At 41.0% G+C, this 23,664-nt stretch overlaps 1 protein-coding gene across 6 annotated transcripts in view; it reads right to left on the reverse strand.

The window, feature by feature from the left end:
* Positions 1-13,541, reverse strand: part of MDGA2 (MAM domain containing glycosylphosphatidylinositol anchor 2) — an 837,423-nt gene extending 823,882 nt beyond the window's left edge. For all 6 annotated transcript variants that reach the window (XR_014841441.1, XR_014841443.1, XR_014841412.1 and 3 more), the window contains exon 1: positions 12,011-13,541. Coding sequence is in view for 2 of the 6 variants with exons in the window: in XM_021074079.2 (XP_020929738.1) it covers positions 12,011-12,290 (280 nt within the window). In the remaining 4 variants the exon portion in view is untranslated. The remainder of the gene's footprint in view (positions 1-12,010) is intronic.
* Positions 13,542-23,664: the final 10,123 nt, after the last annotated feature.

The raw sequence follows: 23,664 nt of genomic DNA on the forward strand, positions 1-23,664 counted from the left end.
TCTTCTGAACTTCAATCATCTTTTACCCTATTCCTTTACAATGGCTTGCAATTTAATTTGAGCTCCTTAGGCTGCAAAATACATGATGGCCCACTTCATTTAACAATATTAACAGAATTTTCAGTGTCCAAAAAATCATAGCCCACTGGTTTCAAGTATCTGGCTCAAGTATGAAGAAGCACCATTTAGAGAAATATTCACAAAATCAATGTTTCTCCATATCCTTAAAGTGCAAAGCTCTGGCTTTAAAATACAACAACACAGTTATAATCCAGTATTAATGAATCCACAATTGTGCAACATGAATGTAAAAATGAATTTCAGCACACTGCGTTTGTAGCCAGGCTGAATTAAGAGTTAAAGTTCTAGAGCCTCAACTGCCTCTTAAAATTTTTTTGGGGGGTGGTTATCAGTTAAAGAAAACATCAGCTGTTTAGAAATGCATGGCACTACAGCTGAATATAATACCTTTCCTGTTCTCTCTTGAAATGGTTTCCTATCGAAGCAGTTTCTGTATCAATCACACAATAGACAGAATGGTACAGGGTTATACTATATGACACACAATAACTGCATTCAAAAAGCATAGGAAAAAAATCACTTTCATAATAGCAAATGCTGTAGCTAAAAGCTTAAAACAAATCACTAAACTGCACTAATTTCTAAGCTTTGAGGTTTGAGAAACTCCCGGGCAGCTAAGAGAAGGACAGAGCTTGCAATCAACTGTCCTCTTGAGCACAAGATTTTCAAGAAAAGAAACCCGCTGATATGGTCTCCTCAATTAACTCTGCAAAAAAATGCCCAAGCAATACCCAGAGGGAACTCAAGGCAAAAATCAGGCCAAATATCACATTTAACTATCAATCTTACCAAGGCCAATGATTGTTAATCAGCCTGGGGGAAAATAAAGTAGTACACTTGACACTGGTTATTTTTTATAAGCACATGCTTCTTATTTTACATGGAGAAATATAACTACTTCTGCAGAATATCGAGTAGAGCCATGTCTTCATTTTTTACAGGTCACTAATTATGAATGTGCTTAAAATATCCTACTAGTCCAAAAATAAATTATACCAGAGAGAGCCCTCAGTATGGGCATGTCAATTCTAAAAGAAAAAAAAAAATTATAAATCATATCTTCCTTTTACAAAGAAGAAAACTATGATATAAGTGCTGACATTAGTTACCTATACATATTTCTCAGGCAAACGGCTAGAATTCAATACCCAATTTACATTTCAAATATACCAATTTGAGATACCTCAACATGGCAAAACGTTGTTAAGTAGCATGCATGATTTCATCATAGCAGTATAAACACACATATATGAACATATTTAATAATACATATAAGAATATATTCAAATATTTTAATATATACTTCATATTTAATTTCAGATTCAGTCACCAGTAACTATATGGCAGTTATTTAAACTTTATGAGTTTCAAAGTTCTTATCTATCTAATTCAAAAATTAGAGTATAGCATACTGTATGTAAAATTCCTAGTACAAGGTGTGGCATGTAGGAAGCATTTGAAAACCAGCAATTTTTCTATGAAAAAATTACACTATCCTATATTTGACTATTTTTTAATGACAGAAAAAGAAGCCAGATAATCCAAGTTAATTAAACTTGGTTTATAAATGTACTTTAGAATCCACACATGAAGACATATATGACTGATGCTCTAAAATTCCACTTAAAAAGGAGAAAGATCACAATAAAAACCTGGCTAACAGGGCAAGAGGGATGGTTTTCTGATTATGCAAATGACACAGACTCAAGTATACACATCATTGTAAGACAGGTGAAGTAAACTGCACATGCATTGCTATTATGTAGCTAAGAAACATTTCTTTTCTGTCAACTGCAAAAATATAGAAGTAAAAAGAAGTCATGCGAATTTCTGAAGGCAATGCTGCAAACTGGTGAACAATACCAAAATGAATTATCACAAAAGAAACTGAAAAACAAAATGAATGTTAGATGGGAGATTAGAGCACTCCACAGATTACCTGTTCTTAATACTGAATCAGTCAACTTTGCAAGGGAAGCGAGAAAGCCATCCAGTTCTCCAAGCTTAGGCTCAAGTTCAGCTACTACTTCATAAGACCCACTCCATAAAACCACAGACACATCCACACATATACATATACTTAAATACACAATTTATTTATGTGAATATATATATTTAGAGTACATATATATATTCATATATACAAATATATGTATAATTTGTATATAGATAGATAGATATCTTTATACTTTGAAACTGGAGAGGTGATTAAACCTAAAGGTTTCAAAATACTTCTTCACAAAAGTAAGCTTAGAGAGTTAAGGAATTAGCGAGTAAGCTTTCAATAACAGAAAATTAAAAACTTAAATGCTTTTTGGAATATTAACCAAAATCATATAATGATAGAGTTCAACAGTAAGTCACGAAATCAGAAGGAGCAGGAAGAAGGCCACATTTAACCCCTGCTTCCACAACTAGAGAGATGTTAGCGAGACACAGGAAATAATTAGAGAAGTAGCTGCCTCAGAGTAAAAAGGCTGCAGCCCCCCTGGACATTATTCTTGTTAGTTATTCTTAGGTAAAGAGTAGGAAGTATCTAAACCCCAATCTTAACAGTGAAGATGTCATTATATAGTTTACAATACTGTAGGAAATGGTCAGAATGGAAGAGGGTTGCACCTCCCTAGGCAATTAGATGAATCTACACATGAAAAAGCAGGAACAAAATTAGCCCAAGACTGAGTTCAGATGAATTGTGGGCTAAGACTGAAAACTTTAATATTCATATAGCAGCTCTATACAAGGAAAGGGTACAGGTAGTATAGTCCAGTGTGAAACACAAACCAAATGAAAAATGTAAGTGAAATGAGTAAAAGAACAAGGTGAGAATCACAGTTACAGTGTAGAAAAAGCCACCAAAAAGGAAGAAACAAGTTCAGAATCAGGAAAAAAACAAAAATTATACAACTTCTCAATATAATTATGTAAAAACTTCATGAATAACTATATAACTTCACTAACTCTGAAATACCAAGCCTGACAACTTCAAAACCACATATCAGTTAAATCTGTGCATATCGCAAAGTCTACCATGTGTATTTGCTTAAGGTGCCATGCTTAGCGAAACCAATATTGCTCATTCTATGTAATGGGGAAAATTAATCTCTGACTAATAATTGTGTTGTCTTGTTTAAAGTCCTGAGTAAAGATGACCTTTGGTTTTGGTTACAAAAGTACCAATATTTCCAACCAATATCTAACTAGTAGTCTGACATTCTGAAAACTAGGCTAATGGATTTCTCCCACATAGTTAGTTATATGAATAAGGACTGCTGAGGGAACCATCTTTCACCCTCAAAAAATAGAAAGCAATTGTTTACCTAGGATAATTAAAATACATATGTATAAAAATGCTTTCCTACATATGTAGCTATTGCAGTTTAATGTTGAACAAGGTCTCAGCCTTTTCAGTTAATTCTATAAATTGTTTTTAATGATTAGGTGACTAGGTGGGAAACAGCAATTTTGGTCACTTTTCCACAAAATAGATGGCAAATTTGTGATAGTTCAATGTAATGGCTTATTCTCATTTTCTCTTTTTAATTTTAAAATTATCAATTATTTGTATTCTTACAAATATATCCATACTTTTTTTCCATTTGGATGTATTATTTTTATATATTGCTGTATTTCATTTAGTCTTGAAAGTGGTAAGATATTGAGAATATTCTAGCTTCTTGATATGAAAGCAGGATTTACACGTATATCTGAACACACATATATAAATATACTTATGACCATAGGGTTTAGGTGACACTAATAATCTCTGGAGCTCTTAAATGAGGGAGAACCATCAGCTGCTCACCCCCGCCCCTACCATTAAGGAGCAAAAAGGAGAAATTTCAGGCTTCAGTGGATTGAAAGGAGACTGGCCCAAGAAGCAATACCAACTACATGTGCATCAAATAGCATTTTCATGCATGTGTTAGTATTATATATACATGTTTCGAAATATACCACTTGAGTTACTTTCTGCTAGACTGACAGATGGGAATTATTTTTCCAGGAATAAATAAATAAATAAAGACTTGCTCTCTATCACTTCCTAGCCCCTCCCTCTGTTCTAAGAACCCAATGGCACTCCTTCTATGAAGTCCGAACGCTGGACCAACTGAGTGTACTTTTTCAAGAAGACAGAGTACTATGTTCTCTCTCTCTCTACTCCAGGTATGAAAATGAAAACATACTCTTTTATTCTTGCTGTTATTTATACTTTCCCTATGTAACAGGCCACCCTCCTAAGAGTTTATAAGATATAGAAATTGAGGGCTAGAGAGATTAAGACTTTTTTTTTCTTTTTTTCTCTTTTTTTTTTTTTTTTTTGCCTGTGGCCACGCAGTAAAGCAGCAGGTGAACAAGAAGAAAGCCCAAGTTCCCCAACAGTTTTCAACCACATCACGCTGCCTTGCACAATAATACACAAAACAATGATGAAAGCATATACCTTTCTTTTCATAAGGGCAATGCATTCATCTCAGTGGCTGTACATTTGTAAAGAACAACATGCAGTTTTAAGTCATTCTGGACCCACAGTCCAGTGCTTCTAAGTAGTAGGCACTCTAAAAAGGCTTTGAAAAGTCTTTGACTTTAACTCCAAAAGGAGCTGCTTTGTAGCTTCAAAGCTTCCCAAGTTTGCCTGGAATTGGGGAGGGCTCAGTATCCTACAGGAACTTTAGAGACAACTATCTTATCTTCTGATGAGCAGGTCAAGTGGCTTCACATGGAACACACACAAACCTAGGAACTTGGTGGCTATCTGAGCACATTCCAGAGTATCAGAGAATGAAGGTTATTTCACAGACTTATAGACTTTGGGGGAAGGGGTATTGGTACAGATTAAAGTGGATCCATCTTTTTAGTTGGGGTAAACTGTGGAGCAGTTGTTAGGTTTAATACTGACACATAGTGCAGGGCTATTTTCCCTTCTGCCTCACTATTCCTGCAGCTGGAATCCATGCTATAGCACTGCCCTTTCCTCTCTATGTTATACCAACCCACTTTCAAGACTCAAGTCATGCTGTACCAGCTTTTTCAATTTCTTCCAACCACGGGAGCTATCAAGACTCTCTCTTATCTAGGCACAAATACGTGTGTATTTCTCATACTCTTATTTTATTTTTCCATTTGGCTTCATCTCCTCAATCACCTGGTAAACTGAGTTCATAGCCCTTACTACATACCTACATGTTTAATCCATAGATGAATTTGTTGACTGAAGTTACCAGAACTTACCTAAAATCTGCCAAGAACTTATGTACAACTCCTACTGGTCACAATTTCTGAAAAGTCGCATACCTTCCTCAGAGTTTTCTATCCTTCTCAGGAGATTCATGGGATCCCCCTCCTCTTTAGGATAAAGTGGACCTAAGGTAAGACCTGGACCCAATTCTCAGCTCCACTCAGAAATAACAGAGAGAATGCCACAATGTTTAAACTGTGCCTCTTTCTGCTTCTGTACAATCAAATAGCTAGTAGGATAATCTGGTCCACTGGGACCATAGTCTCTATATAAGAATTCCTCATCTTTCCTTTTCGGGAGACCAGAAGAATCTCCCTGAAGATGTCAGTGAGTCAATAAGCAGATTTTTTTTCTTCCTTTGTTTGACACACATGAACAAAGTTCTATTGACTTCAGAAAAAAAAAAATTTGCTGTGTTGCTATTACTTAAAGGGAAGATAGATTTTTCTAATGGCCTTTTCAGGCTAACATCTGATTTCCTTCTCACCTCTCTGAGCTCTCAATGCACTCTGTGCTGTCCTTTATGGCTGTGGGAAGTCGAGCTATGAACCAGACCTTCCTCTTTCAGATATGTATGTTTCCCTTTCCACAGAATCACTCCATTATTTTTATCCCTCCCATTCTCATTACAACAAAGCAGGACAAGAAATATGCTGCTTGCAGATATGGTAACATGTCACATATTTGACCCCATCTGCCAACCACACAATAGTCCTTGGCAAAGTTTTGACTGGGAACAGCAAAAAACTGATGTTTCCTATTTTTTACACAAAGTTGTAGAGGTAGCATACTAAAAGACATAAAGAATAAGTTACATCATAATTTCTAATACCTTTGCTCCTACCATAATGTTTTTAACTGATCAATTTTTAGCAAATGTGTAATAGCCAAAAAAATGTTCCCAATATTGAAATTCTTTTCTGTGACTGCAAATTCCTGTGGAACTTATGATTTAGATTATTAAATGGAAATTGTCTTTCTTATTGAATTTGATGAATTACACCAACAGGAAAGGAAATAAAGTATTTTAAAACACAGATTAGAAATGGCATAGTATCTGGAAAAGCAGTAAGAAACCAATACAAAAGAGATTACCTGGGATTAATTCAAGGTGGTATAGTTAAGGGGAAAAAATGGAATTATACTGGAAGAAAATGGAAAATAACTAATTGCATGCCTCAATAATGGAGATGAGGGATTTTAACACAGTGACAAAAAATATCCATCCAGTGAATGCGCCTGAATGCTAAAAAAAAAACAGTTATGAAATTTCTTTCTGTAAACAAATCTCACAAATGGCATGGGACCATCATCTGACTACCATAATGTAAAGCCATTGTGTCATAAATTAGTGAGATGATTTAGTTTGAAATGCCATCATAAAGTCTCTTACTTACTTTATGATTTCACAGCACCAAAAGTGTATTAATTGGATTTGAAAATAAAATAGGATACAGTGCTCTTTAAATGAAATCATTTATTCAGTCTGCTCTAAGGAATATATTTGTATTGACAGCCACTGAAGAAATGAAATTTCACTTTGAGGGACTATTCAGTTAATGACAATTACAGCGAGGCTAAAAACATTCACCATATTCATATATGGAATGCATTCAATATAATACTTTGTTTGTCCTTCCAAAATAGCCAAAAAGGAAAGGAAGATCTTCCCCAATTCAATGGGGAACCAAGAGCATCTTAGTTCACTGCCAAAGAGCACCAGCCCTAGAGCTCAGTTCTAGGACAAGGCAGGCATATCTGGCCCTTTGCCTTTGACTTTGTGGGTTGCAAGCCTTGAGCCCAGCTCTTCCAAGACTCTTCCCAAAGCATGAGGACCAAGCCGGAGAACATGAGTGATGAATTATCTCTATAGTTGGAAAGTACCCTGAGATCACAGTTCCCAACACTATCGTAAGACATAAACTCAACCACAGGCTCATGCTATTAATTTCATCCCCCTGAGTCTTACCCTAATCAACATTAGAACAGTAAGTTTTAAAATAATACAGAGGACATTTTTTTCAGAAAAGTCTGCTTGTATCCTATTTCTCAAAATAGGTTGAAAGTGGTTCACCTTACAGAACAAAAAAAAAAAATTTTACAATATCAATCAATAAGACAAACATTACTAAAGGTACTAAAGATAAGCAAAATCAAGATCATGAAGATCATGAAAAATACCTTCCTTGAATTTCTTTTGTGACATCCATTCACCAGAAACACTTCACCTCTAAACTTTTAACCTCTGACTCCCAACTGTCAGAACCCTGGCACCCTTACTGATTTGTTCTCTGGAAAATGATTCCTTAGGCTTGATGTACAACTACTCAATCTTACATACTTAATAGCCTACTTAGGGGTTTCCCCAGGGACAAAGAGGACATGAGCAAGTAACATAGTATGAAACAATAATCTGCTCATTTGGCACATAAATTCTCAGTTACATGACCAGTAAGGATAACCTTGAATAAACAAAAATAATCCCAAGATACAAAGGACAACCCATTTTTCCTTTTGATGGTGACCAAGGTGGTGATGATTGAGAGCATGTGTGTGTGTGGGGGGTGTGTTCTCCTGTGCACATAGGGACGATGAGGTGAGGAGTGGGAAGAGAGAAGACTAGAGCTAATTGTATATGATAGAGCTTCATATTTACTTATGTTTAGCAACATTTATTAAAGTCATCTCCTCCTCACATCCCACAGGCTAACACCCTAAATATGTGTTTAGTCAAAAGCAATATCTGATCACAGAGTTTCTTCAAATGCAAACCAGACAAAAGTCACAATTCAGTGCACCTTGAGATAACTTTGCTGTGTGGAGGACAACATTCTGGGACTGGATGTAACGGTACCTGACCTTGCAGAACATCCTTATGGGTCAATCTATATACATTTAGATTCAACCCAATGACAGTCTGAAATTTCTTCAGATCCTTCCTGTCCATCTTACACTGTGACCCTTGGTACTATGTTTAATCAGTTATCCTAAAGCAAATGCAATGAGTTTAATGCAACATTAATAATGCCAAAAACAGATAACAGTTCACTCCTCTTTAACGACTTTTTGGTTTTCAGTGATGTTTAAAACAGTAAAAAAGAAAATTAAAACTTTAAAATTCTGAGATTGTTTTGAGGAAAACGTTTGAGTACAAATAACTTCTTAAAATTCAAGAAGAGAGAATATGTAACTTAAGAAAATGGAAACTATGCAAATATAGATACAGGGGAAAATGCCATTTTCTACAGAGAAAAATGCCATTTTTAAAAAGTGTTTTTTTTTAATGATGTCAGAATGTCTGGAGGAGGGTAGACAGGCAGATATAAATCAAAGGAGAATCTCCTTTACTCAAATGCCACATATATACACAAATCTCAGCTACTGTGCAGTAAGGCTGTTGTGCAATATTCCAAGATAAATGACAATAAGGTCCTAGATCTATAGCAGAAATTTTCATTCTTAAGTGTTTCACAGGATGCCCAGCTGACTGACAATAGGAAGATTAGAGTAACTTAGGACAATATAATTTATGCATTAAAACAAATGTTCTCAATTACTTTTAAAAAATCTGAATTTCATGCTCAGAATTTTCCAGGCTAGTAGTAGAAGATTGAAGGGCTGCCTAGCTATTTCAAAGAAGAAAGACTATAATGATGTATTTCTAAATCACAAAATTAATTTTAGGTTGCAATGAAGTGATTTTGAATATAGTACCTATAAAATAATTTATTTCCTCTTGAACCTAGCTACTAGAAGACAATATTAATAAACAACACTTTGTGTGCAGCATGAAAGGTTTTACATCTTGCAAATACAGGAAAATAAAGGGATACAGGAATACAGACTTTTATGCCAGAAAAGTTCCTATCTAGGTCTTTCAAGTCTCTGTTTATGATTGACCTGCTTTTTAAATTAATCATTTTCAAGGCTTTTCGGGTAAAATGTTTAAAACATACTTTAGAGTCTTGCGCCAAGTCTTTTTTACAGCTGATCAATATTTTATACCTAAATAAAAATAAACTGTTCTCTTCCCCATAAATGCTATCACAAATAAAAATAAAACTCCTTAAGATTAAGAAAGGTCATGATTCACAAAGTCAAAGTAATGAAATCTGAAGTGGTTATCAGTGGTTCTCAGACTTTAGCATGCATCAGAATCATCACCTGAGGTGGCAAACACAGAATGTGAATCCACACACTGAATTTCTGATTTAGAAAGTCTGGGAGGGGCTCAAGAATCCACAGTCCTAACAAGTTCCCAGGTGATGCTGTTGCTGAAGGTTAGGGATTCCCACTTTGATTATCTAACTTCTGTGATTTGTAAGACTCATTTGAAAAGTAATATATAAATATATTTTCCACCCACCTCATAGCTATGATATTTATAATGACTAGAGATGGTGACTAATTTTCACACAAAGCCAATTCTATTCCAAGCTAAGTGACTAATAACCACATCAATTAAAAAAAAAAAAAAAGACCACCACCCCAGCTCCTTCATCTCAAGGATCAGTTCAGTAGCAGAAATGCCTCCTCCTTTATTGTTAAGCAGCATGGGCACAAGACTGTTTTGATGTAATTTTTCCCTACTTGTCTTAACTCCTAGATGTTCTTCTTTTCCACTGCCCAGCAAGACTTGCCAGGACAAATAATCTTATTGACAAAAAGTGGACAGAAAGATGGAACCCTGCATATCCAGACTGTTCCAGTACATCCCCCACCTCCAGACAGTTCCAGTGCATTTCCAACCGCCACCCAATCTTTCTCACTTCTCATTACCTCCTACACACACACACACACACACACACACACACACACACACAAACAAAAACAAAAAAACATTTCTTTAATGTGGGCTAATCTGAACCAATGGGAGAGAAAGGCTTGGACAAGCAAAATTCAGACTCTATCCTACTAAGGAACAGCTCACTGAGAAGGGTCTATCTTATCTGTAGCACTCCTTCATCCCTAGAATCCCAGCCACTCCCACTACTCAATACAGAGTCCCTCTGAAGGCAAAAAAGCACTAAATGAATTCCATCTCTGCTCAAGAAGAGCCCACCTCCTGCCATCAGCCTAGCAGTTGAAACTGAGGAGTCCCACCACCACCACCACCACTACCCACCACCACCACCCACCACCACCAAGCAAACTCTTTCATTCGGAAAAGGGAAAAGAGGAGTGAGAAGAGAAGGGAAATAAAGACACTTAGAGGTGAGAGAAAAAGATTTCCTGGCCGGAGAGCTAAGGAGGGAAATAGGAAGACAGGAGAGGGGAGGGGCCGAGGAGCGCAGCAGAGGCCAGGGCTAGCAGCTGGGACCATTTCCCTACCATCCCAGGCACAACTCAGCCCTGGAGGAGACAGTGGAGAGAGGAAACCCTGGGTCGAGTCTCCAGCATTTGTTCCCAAACACCCGCCCACTGCGCAGGACACGTTCCTAGAGTTTGAACACTCAAGGTCCCCTTGCATCCTCGCCCACTTGGAAGTCACTTCCAGGGTCTGCACTTCCACAGACACTCAGGCCAGGCAGCCTGGGGTCCAAAAGCCCGGAGGAATCTGAAGGCAGTGGGTCAAATTTCCAGCACACATTTTCTGAATATGGGCTCTGGGCTGGGAACTGTAGGTGAGTCTTGGCCTGCTGTTCCCTAGAGGGCTGCTCTCCTAACCTTCCCACCATACCTGAGGAACATAAAAGTTATTTTGCCTTTGTGGCACTGCCAGTCTGTCCCAGGAGAAGACGCATATTTCAGCCAGAGCCTGGGGGGGAGAGGGGGGGTCTGAGTTTATCTTTCAGTCCGGAAAGCCAAGGGTGCCAACTGCTGACAGACGAAGGAACCTGGATTTGCTCTTGAGGACTTAAAAACATCGGAATTAACAAACTCGCCCTTCTCTTGTCCCTAACCCGTCCGGCCCTGGGGTTTCCACAGAACTGAGTCTATGTTCCTGTTGCAGTGAGCTAGCGTCCTGCCCCGAAGCCGAGTCGCGAGGACTTGGCCGTCGGTTCATTCATGCATTTGCTCATCCATTCACATAAACACGTCCCTTAATTGTGTCTAGCACCAAGAATCTTGTCTGCTATTCTCCCGTCCCCAAGTCAGTGCTCATGGCAACGGATGGTGCAGAACGCAACTCAACTGTCAACCCACTTCCTGTGCCAAAAAATCAAGTCAAGGAGGTATTCACCCCACCCACCCACTCCCAACGAGGGGGTAAAAAAAGGAGGAAAAGGTGGAGAGAAAGGAAAAGGTGGAGAGAAAGAAAAAGGCGGCAGAGGGTGGAAGGCGGAGAGGAATGGGGAGCTCACTGGGGTCACAATGGGGAGCTTCCCTTCGGGGTAAAACACGGTACCAACACCACCGCAGGCAGGGAGCCAAATCAGGATTAAACCAAAGGTTGCTAGAGCTGGGGTCCCCAGAGGGATAAATCAAATGCAAAGCTACTCATTCGTACCAGTGCGGTGCTGCCAGCTCGACCCAACTCCGAGCCGGAGCCAAGGCGCTGGGGGAGAGGCTCGCAGCCCAATCCGCAGCGCGCTCGCTGCCTCCTTACCGCTCCCAATAACGTGATGAAGTGTAAATCAAAAGCCACGCCGGGAGGGGCCCCGGAACGGCGCGAGTCGTGCTTTTTCGCTCACCAGCCTATCTTACCTAAGAATCACAAGGTCACGATAGCGTCTCGATTCCACTCACCGTACACTCCTTGACCGGAGATCCCCTCCAGGAGGACTGTCAGGAGCCACACGAGACCGTACACCAAATCCATCTTCACGTGAACATGAGCATATCCAGTCCAAGAGGGACGCAGCGGGACCTTCCGGAGGCCGGCGGTCAGCCCGGCGCACTCCACTCGCGCCCCGGCCGAGCCGAGGTGCCCGGGAACCGCTCGCCGAAGAGGGAAGCGCCGTCCGTCCGTCCTTCTCCGGCGGCGGCCGTGAGCGGAGCGCAGGAGCCCCGCACACCCCACACTCATACACACACACAAACACACACACACACACCACACTCTCGCACAACACAATACCCTGACACAGACTCAGACGCACGCCGCACTCACACCGGGCGCCTGGGAAAATCGCAGACGCCGGGGAGGAGCAGGGGGCGTGATGGGAAGGGGAGCCGAGAGGCGAAGTGTTCTTCAGGGTAGCGGGCTCGAGTCTCCGCAGCTGCGGCGGCGGCGGCGCGCTGGGCTGGCGGCGAGTGCGGGCAAGGGGCCGGGTGTGCCGAGCGGTGCGAGCCTGGCGCTGGCAGCCAAGGAGCAGGAAGTGGCCTCTGACTCGGGGCACCGAGCAGGGGCTTCCTCGCTTGGGTTCGCCTTTACAAAGTAACTCGCGAAGGTCCCCGGAGGAGCGTCAAGCGGCGGTAGCGGCCCGCCTGCCCGCAGTCCGGAGCCCCCAGCCCTGCTGTCTTGCCTTCCCCCATTCCATCAGTTGCCATTGCAACGCCAATCCTGTTACACGATACAGGCTCGCATCGTCGCGCTGGGAGAGGAGGAAGAGGAGGAGGAAGAGGAGGAGTGGGGCTAGGGGAACGGGGGTGGGGAGGAAAGAAAGGGAGGAGGGGGAAGAAGGAGGAGAGGGACCGACAGGGCGCAGAGTGTGCGTCTGGAGCTCTCCCCGGCACCAGCTTCAGCCGCCGCCGCCGCCGCCGCCGCCGCCGCCGCCGCCGCCACCGCCGCCACCACCTTTCTCCAAAATAGCCTTTTGCGCCCAGCAAGCGAAGAAGGGGCTCAGGCCGGCCGCATCAATTCCAGGAGTCGAAAGCAGAGTCCAGGCACCGCCACTTGCAAGAGAGGAAAATGCGAAGCAGAGAATGGATCGCACACACGTCTATGCGTGCCCACCACCACCACCACGCGTCCTCCTCGCTTCCGCGCTGCCCCCGCCAGGTGGAGGGGTGGGGGCGGTCGGGACAGGCGGGAGTTTAGAGGAGGGAGCCGCGGAAGGGGTTCCCCGCCTGGGCTAACGTTGCGCTGGCATCCGGAGCTGAACCCGAGAGCAGCCGCCTGAGAAGGACACCGGCTGCGCGGCCGCCGCTCGGGCCCCAGTTGCAACAGAGGTGCCCAGGCCGGGCGGCGGAGCGCCGAGGACTCGACGCGGGCCGGAATCCTGGGCGTGAGCGGGGGTGAGCGCCGCGGAGGCGAAGAGGAGGAGGACGAAGCCGAGAGTCGGCTGCCAGGCTGCCGGGCTGTGGGAGAGGGAAGCTGTGTGTGGTCACGTTGTGCGCTACGTGCTGAGAGCGCGAGCTGCTAGCCGCAACCGGGCGACGTCAAAGCCGGGTGCGCGGCTCAGTCTCCTTCCTCCGCGCCTCTGCCTCCTCGGCTCCTCCTAAGCTCTGCCTTCCTGTGTCAGTCGAAGAGCTCATCAGTATGGACAACGCCGACAGGCTCCGCGAGGCCGGCGGATCCGGCCTCCAGCCTTCCCCGCCGAGCCCCCCGCCCCCACCAGCCGGAGTTCCGCGGCCGCGGCCGCAGGTAGTCTTTTCTGATGGAGCTATTTGTGTTTGCACGCGGAAGGGCCAGCTACCACTTTAGACCCAGGGTGATTACGGAACACACCTTCACCTCCCCGCCGCCTGAGATCTCCCAGGTCCGTTCTTGACTAAAGGGTAGAACAGGCCACAGCACTTGGAAACAACTCCGTTTCTTCCGCAATTCTGTCCTTTTAAACGGAAATACGGTCATCACAGCAATGACGGCTCTAGGGGAAAAACACTAAAAGTTCAGAACTTAGTATATTTAACATGCAATGTCTTCTACTAAAGTTCACCGCTTTGAAAATCTTTTCCCTTTTGTGAAAGACGGAGTCTCTCATTGGGGCAGATCTAGCTCTGATGTTTGAGGAGCTTAGGAAATTCATACCTATAAAAGGATTAGAAAATACAAAGCATCTGTAATTTACACTGGAACTAGTATAGAAATATTTCACCAAAAATTAATAGGGGAAAACGGGGAATAGAGTAGTCGTTTGTGATGTTTCTGTAGCCACGATAATTAGTGTTTCCTGCTTGCAATCCACTTTGTCGAATATATTCTTCACTCTTCAAACAACATATGGGTAGGGGAAGTGATTAAAATAGCTAAAAACGTGCATTTATACATGTGTTACAAAAGTAATTGCCACGGAAAATCTGGAGCATACTATTAATTTGTCTGCTCCCATAATAGACCAGTAAAACACACTGCAGGTCCGTCTCCCTGTGCTATGGCTGGGAGGGGCGCGGGAGTGGGGGTGCGAGGCGAGGGCAGACTCCCTGCACTAGAAAATGAACCCATTGTTTTCACCAAGGTCCTTCTCACTTAAATGAATTATGTCTATTATTTTTATAAGGCGTGATCTACTACTCTGGATTTACAAGGTGAGAGGAATCAGTGTTGAAAAGTTCCCACAGGATGCCTCACAGTGTTGAGGACCTCTTCTTTATGAGGCGCCACTTTCACAGAGATGGAATTAAGTATCACTTTAGAGGCAAAACTCAGTGTGTGGCATTTCTGAAGGAGAATGAGTGAAGCTCACTTTCTGGTCAGCTGGGGGTGGGAGGGGTGTTGTCTTAGGTTTCCGGAGATCAATCTTTTAAAAGTAGGTGATTCCTGCATAGTGCAGCACAGCAGCTTTGAGGGGCAATAAAGTGCAGTGCCTCCCTCAGATAGCAGCTCAGACTGTGTCTGGTCCAAGAAGAACTTCCGGATTTTAGCCACTCGTGTTCTGAAAGAGTACTTCACCTGTGTATTTGTACAGTCCTTTTCTTTGATTTTTATTTATGGACCCATAGGCTCTTTGATTAATCTCAGGACTGGAGATTGAAATATTTATTATCCCAAAAATTCAGTGTGTCACTTTAACAGAGGAACCCAGATTAAGTGAGTACCCATAATAGGGATTACTTTTCTTAATCTTCGAGATTAGAACACAAGCTTGAGGAACTCAGGGCCTTTCTTTTCCATGTAATCCACACTTCTGCCAAGGTAGGGACCAAGCTCCATGTATTTGGAGCACATAAAGAATTTAGAGAGCCTAGTCGTTTTACAATTTACTTCAATTGAGGAAACAGCCAGGTGTATCTACTCTGGGCCAGTTCTTATCCAGGATATTGAATATTCAAAGATACATAGGACAGAATCCCTACCTTTAGGAAGCACACAATCTAGTGGACAATGTGTGTTGGTCAACACATACACCACTACTCCTATTTACATCTTAAGTGTGATATATAAAGAAAGTCCCAAGGCACATAGTGGTAGGTTTTACATGCAACCATTAATTGGGTTCCATGACACTAAGGATAAAAATTGTGCAGAGTCTAACATCGTTTTTTTTTTTTTCTTCCAATGAAAATACTGTTTAGACGACTTATAGAAATATCAGCTAGTTCAATCAATCAGAGTTTTTTGTTTGGTTTTCTTTTTTTTCCTGGCACTTCCACAGTTCTAGGCTGCCGTAATCAGATAGGCATTATGTATCTCGCCTCACCTTAGCACTAACTATTGAAGGCCTCCAGGTGGTGAGCCTGAGCTGAGTCTTAAGAACAGACAGGAAGATGGTATATCAGCAAGAAGAGGAGCCGCTCTGGAAGGCAGGTGCGAAGGCTGTAATGAAATCAGAACCAGGACACTGGGTGGCCCAGTTAGTGTTGTTTCCTACAGGGATGGTGTGGATAAATTTAAAGATCAACAGCTTCTTGGATTTTGCATAGTGAATATGCAACTCAATGTACAGAACTCAAAGGAATCCCACATTGCATTACTGCCAGGGCCCACTCAGGAGTTCTCTTCTGTCTCTAACAGGAGCAGCAAAGGACAAGCCACCCTGAATTATACCTGAGTTGGTTGCATAGCTGGATCCCTGACCTGGTCCTTTTATCCTGAGGTAAAATATGCTTCTGATATTCCCAAAATCAGTTAAGGCAAGCTTCACTGTTCTATGGCCCAGACTTGTACCCAAGGCCATGAACCATTACCCCCTCGACCTCTGCCCCATGGATCAGATCTCTTTGAAACTAACCTAGTTACCTCAAAGTTTGATTAACTAAATTGGAACCATTTCTCTAGGGCACAAAATCTTCTGTCCTGGTAAATTTTCTCTAGCCAAATGCCTGTTCACCTAGTTTAATTTCATCCTACATGGTAATATCTGCCAGCATGCAAGTTTGGAAGTCTAAGCAGCATCACAAAGCATCAGCTGTTTCAGATGATAGATATAATTTCTTATTAGAGACACTGAGCATAGCATTGGGGAATTCCAGGTGCTGGTCATTTGCAGGAGGCAGGGTCAGGGCAATTGTTTATAAGAAGCAGAACCCTGATACTGGTGTTAAATATGAGACAAAGATTTCATTTTAGGAAACAGTCGTCCCTCAACGGGGCTTTAGTGAAAGAAAAAAGGGCAATGAGAAACTGCTAAAATGAGAAATAAGGAAGCACATCAAATCCCCTTCTTAGGGCTGAGAAAAGCCAAGGAAAGATGCATGGCTTGATGAAGCAACAAAGTGCCCAAAGAATAATCCCTGCAAGTAGCAAATACAGGGTCCAAAAAAAATAAAAGGTGCCCAGGTGAGGCTGAATATATGGATACTACTTTGAAAGGATGCCAAGATAATTTGTTACCAGATGATGGGGCTAAGGTCTCAGATATATTGTAGCTGCCAGTGAAGAGTATCTGACAGGAAAGTAGAGGCAGAGACGGAAAACATGAGGTAGTATCATGGTAGTCTTGATACTGTATCTTCAGCTCAAAAATAAATTTCTGAGGAGTTCATTTGTGGCTCAGGCAGTTAAGCATCTGGCACTGGCACTGCTGTGGATCTGGTTAGGACTATGGTATGGGTTTGTTCCCTGCCCTGGGAACTTCACATGCTGTGGATACAGCCAAGGGAAAAAAACAAAAACAAAAAAACAACTTCCTGAGTACTTATTTATTTGGTAAAGAGCATTGGCTCTGATAGTTCCTCCTTCTTTTAAGACAAACATGCTAGTCCCTAATTCCAGACTTGTAGGATTTTGTGACTCATTCATGTTTTCTATACAGTTTGTATCTTGAACTAATAGTTATTTCTAAAAGTCTACTCTCCTATACAGTAGTCCCAGTGATGTTAGTTGCTTTGCCCTATCTAGATTTATTCTTCTTCTAGCATGCCTCCTTTGCACTATTATTATAATTCTGATACTATTTTGGGAACAGACTCAATGCTGACTTGTTCCAGAGCAGATGTTCAGGACAGGACTGTGTAACATCGTAGGTAAATGTCTGAGCTTTGACATCAGATTGCCTTGAGCTTGAATTTCTGACGTCAGTGTGACCTTGACATTTCCTGTATCCCCTGAAATGAAAAGAGTATGAGTTTATTAAGAGTTTTATATAAAGTAATACATGAATATTACATAGCTCAGCACCTGGCTTAAGCAATACATTATTATCATTATTATTATTAATGCTAATATTTTTCTTAATATCTGTTAGTTGCTGGAGGACGTTTGTACATGGGGCTAATAACTGGAAGGATCTCCATCTTGAGGCTAGCTGACAGCGTGGAACCTTTAGTTTTATAAAGAGGATGAAGTAGTTTTTCTCTAAAAGCATTACTTCACTTGCTTTCATTCAAAGTTCATCTGTCCCATTTCTGTCCAGTCACATTGAACTCTGAAATCTTTCCACAGTTTATCTGTAACGGTTTGGCATTTCAGGACTTAGGAAGAGCTGAAAACTTGAAAATTTGAGAGTATAATTTTGCTTCAAGATTATTTTTGAAAACTGCTACATCCCTAGATGTATCCTTGGAGAACTCAACAGCTTAAATATTAACGCAGAGAAGTTTCTGCTTATCACTATGCTCGGCCTACTATCTTTTAAAAACAGATTAGTATAAAGCAATGCTTACACATCTAGGTCACCAGTAGACCAGATTAAAGATCAACATTGGATTAGAAAATTTGTGGTAGAACTATAAAGAAACCCACTGTTTCTGACAAAGGCTTGATTTGATTAAGCCACAGATATGAAGGACTACAAGAGAGCTGAATAACATTTTCCCCCAAGATTCTATGTTTGGAGTAATTTACAGATAGGCATGTAATAGAAAATAAAGAAAAGGAAATGATGGTCATAATCAGATGATGTGTTCAAAATTTGTCATTACAACACTAAATTATAAAAATATTATATTATATATGTATAATATGATAGGCTATCAACTTTTAACATCCTCTGTAATTAAGTTCGCCTTGCAAACAAGCTACTCATATCAGCTAGCTATTGGAAAAACTCAAGGAAGCACAGTCTCTTCTTGGTTTGAAACTTAGTCTCTCTTATGTAATTATTCTGTTTCCCAGGGTTTCTCTCATGTGCTTTTCTTGTCCTTACCCCACTAGTGGTTGGTTGATGTTTTGTCCTGGTAATAGGGAGAGGTGTCTTCTTCTATTCAGCTTTCCTGTCCTCCACTTGATCTTGGTTGTCTGCCACTTACCCTGATGCATCCAGTGCTCCCATCTTCTCCTTTGGGCTTCCAGTTGTAAGGACTCAGCTCCCACCTCATTCCAACCTCAGGCTTCTTCCAGAACTCTAGGCATAGACACACCTTCCCATGCTCCTCTAGAGCCACCAGAAGAATCTGGATCTCCTCACATGGCTCACAATAGCAAACTAAATGGCACTATTCTTCATTCTGCCTTTACCTGAATATATTATTGACTGTTTCACTTCTTTGTAGAAGTCCTAATTTGCACTCTATGAGGCATTTTCATCCAAGGATTAAGGAAAGAGTCTAACAACAAACTTTCTATACCACAGAATTCTGTAATTCTTAAAGTATAAATAAGGAAGTCTTAAAGTATAAATAAACTTCGCCCTATGTGAACACAAGAGGACAAGGAAGTCCTCTGGGATCGGTACATCCCTATTTTCTGACTCTGCTTCTTCTTCTCTCTCTCAAGCTCCCCCTAGATTCCTCTACTGTCCTCCACTCAAGCTCCACACCAGGGCAGAAGTCTGTTTGCCTTCCTTCTAAGTGAAAAGGAGAGCCCATTTCATCCTTACGTTCTCCCTACTCTGGTTTATAGAAAAATTGCTGTGGTCTGAATCCTCTAAGCTAGAGGTTAATAATTTAGAGCCTGGGTCTAGGAGTTCCCCTCAAAACATTTTTGTTTTCTCTCTCAACATGTGACACTTCTTTTACCTGGCTTCTGCCCTTTTCATGAAGAGATGCTCGACTTCAATAAGTATAGAACCCTAGAGCAGCAAGAATTACAGGGAATCAGAAGCAAGTTGAATATAGGATGATATTTCAAAATATTGGTTATAGCTGCACGGCCTTGTCCTCGATAAATAAGTTAGCAAAGGTGTAGGACCAAGTCCTGCCTACTCGGGGTGACCCAGGAAGGCAAAACATCATTTGGAAGTTCAAAGTTCAGAAGCAGATCGAAAGGAATGCAGGGCTCTGGGAGAGGAGAGGGCAGGGGAGGGTTTCCAGAAGGAAGTTCCTTGAAGGAGGAGAAAAAAACCTGTAGGTAGAAAATTATTCAATAAGAGTTTGGAGAGGCAAATACCCAGGGTGCCACCAAACTGGCAAAAATAATACCAACCAAGCAAACAATATGATTAAGTCCTCTGATGAAGGTTAATAGAGAGAGTACAAAATAGATGAAGGGAGAAAAGAGCCATACTTGTTTGGATAGTGTCCCTACAAATGCATGTCCTTCTCAGAATATCTGAAAATGACTTTATTTGGAAATAGAGTCATGGCAGATGTTATTATTCAAGATGAGGTCTTGGAATCCCCACTGAGGCTCAGCAGGTTAAGAACCCAACTAGTCCCCATGAACATGTGGGTTCAACCCTGGCCCTGATCAGTGGGTTAAGGATCTGGCATTGAATCAAGCTGTGGTGTAGATCTCAGATGTGGCTCGGATCTGGCATTGTTCTGGCTGTTGCATGGGTCACAGCTACAGCTCCAATTCGACCCCTAGCCTGGGAGCTTCCACATGCTGCAGTTGTGGGCTTAAAAAGAAAAAAGAAGATGAGGTCATAATGAAGCGGGGGTAGGGGAAGGGAGGCTATAATCCCATACAGCTGATGTCCTTAAACAAAGGAGAGAAGGCATAGAAGCAGACAGGCACGGGGGAGAACAGCACGTGACCACAGAGGCAGAGGATGGAGAGATGCAGCTACAGGTTAAGGAGTTCCAATGGGCTAAAAGAAAGACAGGAACAGATCTCCCTCAACATCAGAGAGAGCAAGGCCCTGCTGACACCTTGATTTCATACCTCTAGTCTCCAGAAATATAAGAGAATACATTCCTCTTGTTATAAACCATCCAATTTGTGGTACTTTGTCACAGCAGCCCTACAAAACTAAGAGAAGAGCTCACACTGGTCCCTGAGGCAATAGTCTACACAAAGGCTATTTGGCTGAAACCTTTGAACCTTATATCCTCAGTCCTTGCCTGTAGGAAGTTTTCTTCTATATCATTATGGAATTACATTTTCCTAGCTTCAGTAAACCACATAACCTTAGTAATGCATGCCTTTCCACCCCTGTAAAATATACTACTTACTCAGGAAAATCTTGTGAAAGTTAAATGGAATAATGTTTGTTAAAACAGAAGTAGTCGTTTTCATTCTCAGGGAGCCAGAAAGGTCCAGGAAAACTTAATGGATTTCTATTCCCAAGCCAGTTCTCTTGAAGTCTTCCCAGAAAATGATGGGGAGCCTGGGATGTCCAGGAGAAGAATCCAAGTATGAGCTCTACCCTCAGTGGTCCCCTACATCTCTCTGATGAATGCTGTCCACTTAGCAAAAGCCTGGGGGAAAAAACCCTTGCACTTCTCTTCCTTCTCTTTTTCTTACTCTCCTGTGACCAGAAGAAGGGAATTTACCTCTTCTTCCCATCTACCTGCCTTAAATAAAACTCACTTAGAGCAACACTTTTCAAACTTTCTTTTCTTGCTATCTTTTTAAAACTCAACTCACAATAATAAATATATTTAATATTATGACAGTATACACACACACACAAAACACATTTTTTCTCATAAAGTATTACCTTTAGCATGTGTAATATATTTTGATGTGTTCTCTATTCCATTCTATTTTATTCTTATTATTATTTTATTTTTTAAAAATGTGGCCTAACCAAATTAAATTTATTCTATAACTCCTTAATGTGTTAAGCATCATATCAAGTACAAATGTCTGGCATTTGATATGCCAAAGTGTAACTTAAAAAAAGGCAGATTCTCCATATTAAGATAAAGATCACGTACCCTAATTCTCTTGCCCCAAGTGAGTGAATCTCTTGGTTAGGCCTTCAGGGTGGGATACCTCTTAAAGATATATTTTGAATGACATACTTTTTTTTAACCTATTTTGTATTCCATTTTTTTTATTCAATATAGAGTGACATCTTGCCATGGCAGTAAGTGATGATCTCCAGCAACACTTTCAAAGACTGAATAGCTGCCCAATATGTTCATTTAAAGTAATCATTTAACTTAACTCCCTTAGTTGGGAATTTGGTTTGTTTCAAACCTTACATTCTAATGGGATGAGAAGTATAATAAGCAATAAACAAACAAGCAAACAATAAGGATAATTTTGGATTACAATGAGTACTTTTTAAAAAATCGCAACTGAGTTGTGCTGGACTATGAAAGGGTTGGGGATTAGATTGGGTAATATCATTAGGAAAGTGATTTTTTTTTTTAAGCGTTTAATTTTTTAAGTTTTAATCGTATTGCATTTACTGATTTTTTTTTTATCTTTTTTTTTTTTTTTATTTTCCACTGTACAGCAAGGGGGTCAGGTTATCCTTAGATGTAGACATTACAATTACAGTTTTTTCCCCCACCCTTTCTTCTGTTGCAACATGAGTATCTAGACATAGTTCTCAATGCTATTCAGCAGGATCTCCTTGTAAATCTATTCTAAATTGTGTCTGATAAGCCCAAGCTCCCGATCCCTCCCACTCCCTCCCCCTCCCATCAGGCAGCCACAAGTCTCTTCTCCAAGTCCATGATTTTCTTTTCTGAGGAGATGTTCATTTGTGCTGGATATTAGATTCCAGTTATAAGTGATATCATATGGTATTTGTCTTTGTCTTTCTGGCTCATTTCACTCAGTATGAGATTCTCTAATTCCATCCATGTTGCTGCAAATGGCATTATGTCATCCTTTTTTATGGCTGAGTAGTATTCCATTGTGTATATATACCACCTCTTCCGAATCCAGTCATCTGTCGATGGACATTTGGGTTGTTTCCACGTCCTGGCTATTGTGAATAGTGCTGCAATGAACATATGGGTGCATGTGTCTCTTTTAAGTAGAGCTTTGTCCGGATAGATGCCCAAGAGTGGGATTGCAGGGTCATATGGAAGTTCTATGTATAGATTTCTAAGGTATCTCCAAACTGTTCTCCATAGTGGCTGTACCAGTTTACATTCCCACCAGCAGTGCAGGAGGGTTCCCTTTTCTCCACAGCCCCTCCAGCACTTGTTATTTGTGGATTTATGAATGATGGCCATTCTGACTGGTGTGAGGTGGTATCTCATGGTAGTTTTGATTTGCATTTCTCTTATAATCAGCGATGTTGAGCATTTTTTCATGTGTTTGTTGGCCATCTGTATATCTTCTTTGGAGGAAAGTGATTTTTGAGATAGAACTGTGGGATAAAAGGCCCACTATATAAAGAGGTGAGATCTACAGAAAAAAGGAAAACATGGGTTTTTTGAGTTTAATGTATTGAAGGAATAGAAAGAAGCCTTTCTGAGTAGTTAGGGACCAACTCATGAAGAACACTACAGGTCAGTGTAAAGAGAAGTTTTGATACTCATTGTAAGTGAAGCCCCTAGACAACCCAGAGAGAAATGGAGAGAGAGAGATTGAGACGGAGAGAGAGAGAAGAGATGGGGAGAGAGAGACGGGGGGTGCGGGGAGAGACTGACTCTATCCCAAGAGGAGAGAAAATAGCCTATATTATAGTCTGCAGATATATTGGGTATGGCTATGAATTAATCTATCTGGTCAATGACCATATGAAACTTACAATTTTGCAGTTCAAAAAACAAAAAAAAATTACCTACACCCAGGAACATGGATTGTTTCAGAATTCATTTAGACTTTTTCAAGTTCATAATAATATTTTATAGTCTCATTTGTGTATGTCTTGTACACTTTTGTAAAATCGTACTTTATTACTGTGAATGAGAAATTTAAAAATTACATTTTCTAATTGGTTATTGTTGGTATGTAGGAGAATTATTTAATTTTTGTATACTCACCTGATGACCAGCCAAAATTGCTTATTAGGTCTATTTTTCTTTTTCTTTGATTTTCTTCAGTTATCAGTTAGGGAGACAATCAT

This window comes from Sus scrofa, chromosome 1, assembly GCF_054392235.1.
Source record: "Sus scrofa isolate SSC_HxYL_T2T_F1_AM1 chromosome 1, Sscrofa_HxYL_maternal_Yorkshire_Landrace_v2.0, whole genome shotgun sequence".
NCBI classification, from domain to species: Eukaryota; Metazoa; Chordata; class Mammalia; order Artiodactyla; family Suidae; genus Sus; species Sus scrofa.